The sequence below is a fragment of the Eimeria mitis genome, genomic scaffold, assembly GCF_000499745.2.
Source record: "Eimeria mitis Houghton genomic scaffold, Emh_scaff2373, whole genome shotgun sequence".
Lineage (NCBI taxonomy): Eukaryota > Apicomplexa > Conoidasida > Eucoccidiorida > Eimeriidae > Eimeria > Eimeria mitis.
In genome coordinates this window covers 2400-2966 of record NW_013570709.1, presented here as the reverse complement: position 1 = coordinate 2966, position 567 = coordinate 2400, and the positions used below count along the sequence as shown (strand labels likewise).

The 567-nt window shown below is 58.9% G+C and overlaps 1 protein-coding gene across 1 annotated transcript in view; it reads right to left on the bottom strand.

Annotated features, from left to right (window-relative positions):
* The window catches only part of EMH_0052760 (uncharacterized protein), a gene marked incomplete at both ends in the record, with an annotated part of 5008 nt that overhangs the window by 2158 nt on the left and 2283 nt on the right, over positions 1 to 567 (bottom strand). Inside the window, one exon of the mRNA XM_013496911.1 lies at positions 47 to 520. Within this exon, the coding sequence (XP_013352365.1) occupies positions 47 to 520 (474 nt within the window). The remainder of the gene's footprint in view (positions 1 to 46; positions 521 to 567) is intronic.

The following is a 567-nucleotide window of genomic DNA, read 5'->3' as shown; positions in this document are numbered from 1 at the left end:
CCTGCTGCTGCTGCGCCATCGGCTGCTGCTGTGCCTGCTCTCCCACTTGCTGTTGCTGTTGTTGTTGTTGTTGCTGCTGCTGCTCCTGCAGCAGCTGCTGCTGCTGTTGCTGCTGCTGCTGCTGCTGCTGCTGCTGCTGCTCAATTGATTTGGAAGCAACGCAATCAATGTCGCTGGATGAAGGGCCAAGGATTCCGTCGGCTCTGTTGGTGTCATTGTTGTTGTTGCTGCTGCTGCTGTTGCTGCTGCTGCTGTTGCTGCTGCTGCTGCTGCTGCTGCTGTTGCTGCTTCCAGCTGCAGTCATCTGCTGCAGCTCCCTGCGCACGCTGCTGCTATACGGTGCCACAGGTTCAACATCCCCAGCTGCTGCTGCATCTGCTGCTGCCTCTGCTGCTGCATCTGCTGCTGCTGCTGCTGCTGCATCTGCTGCTGTCGATGCTGCTGCTGCTGCTGCTGCTGCATCTGCTGCTGTCGGTGTTGCTGCTGCTGTTAATGCTGCTGCTGATTCTGCAGGTTGAGGCTCCTCAGTGGCAGCAGCAGCATCGCCCGCAGGTGGTACTGCTTCTG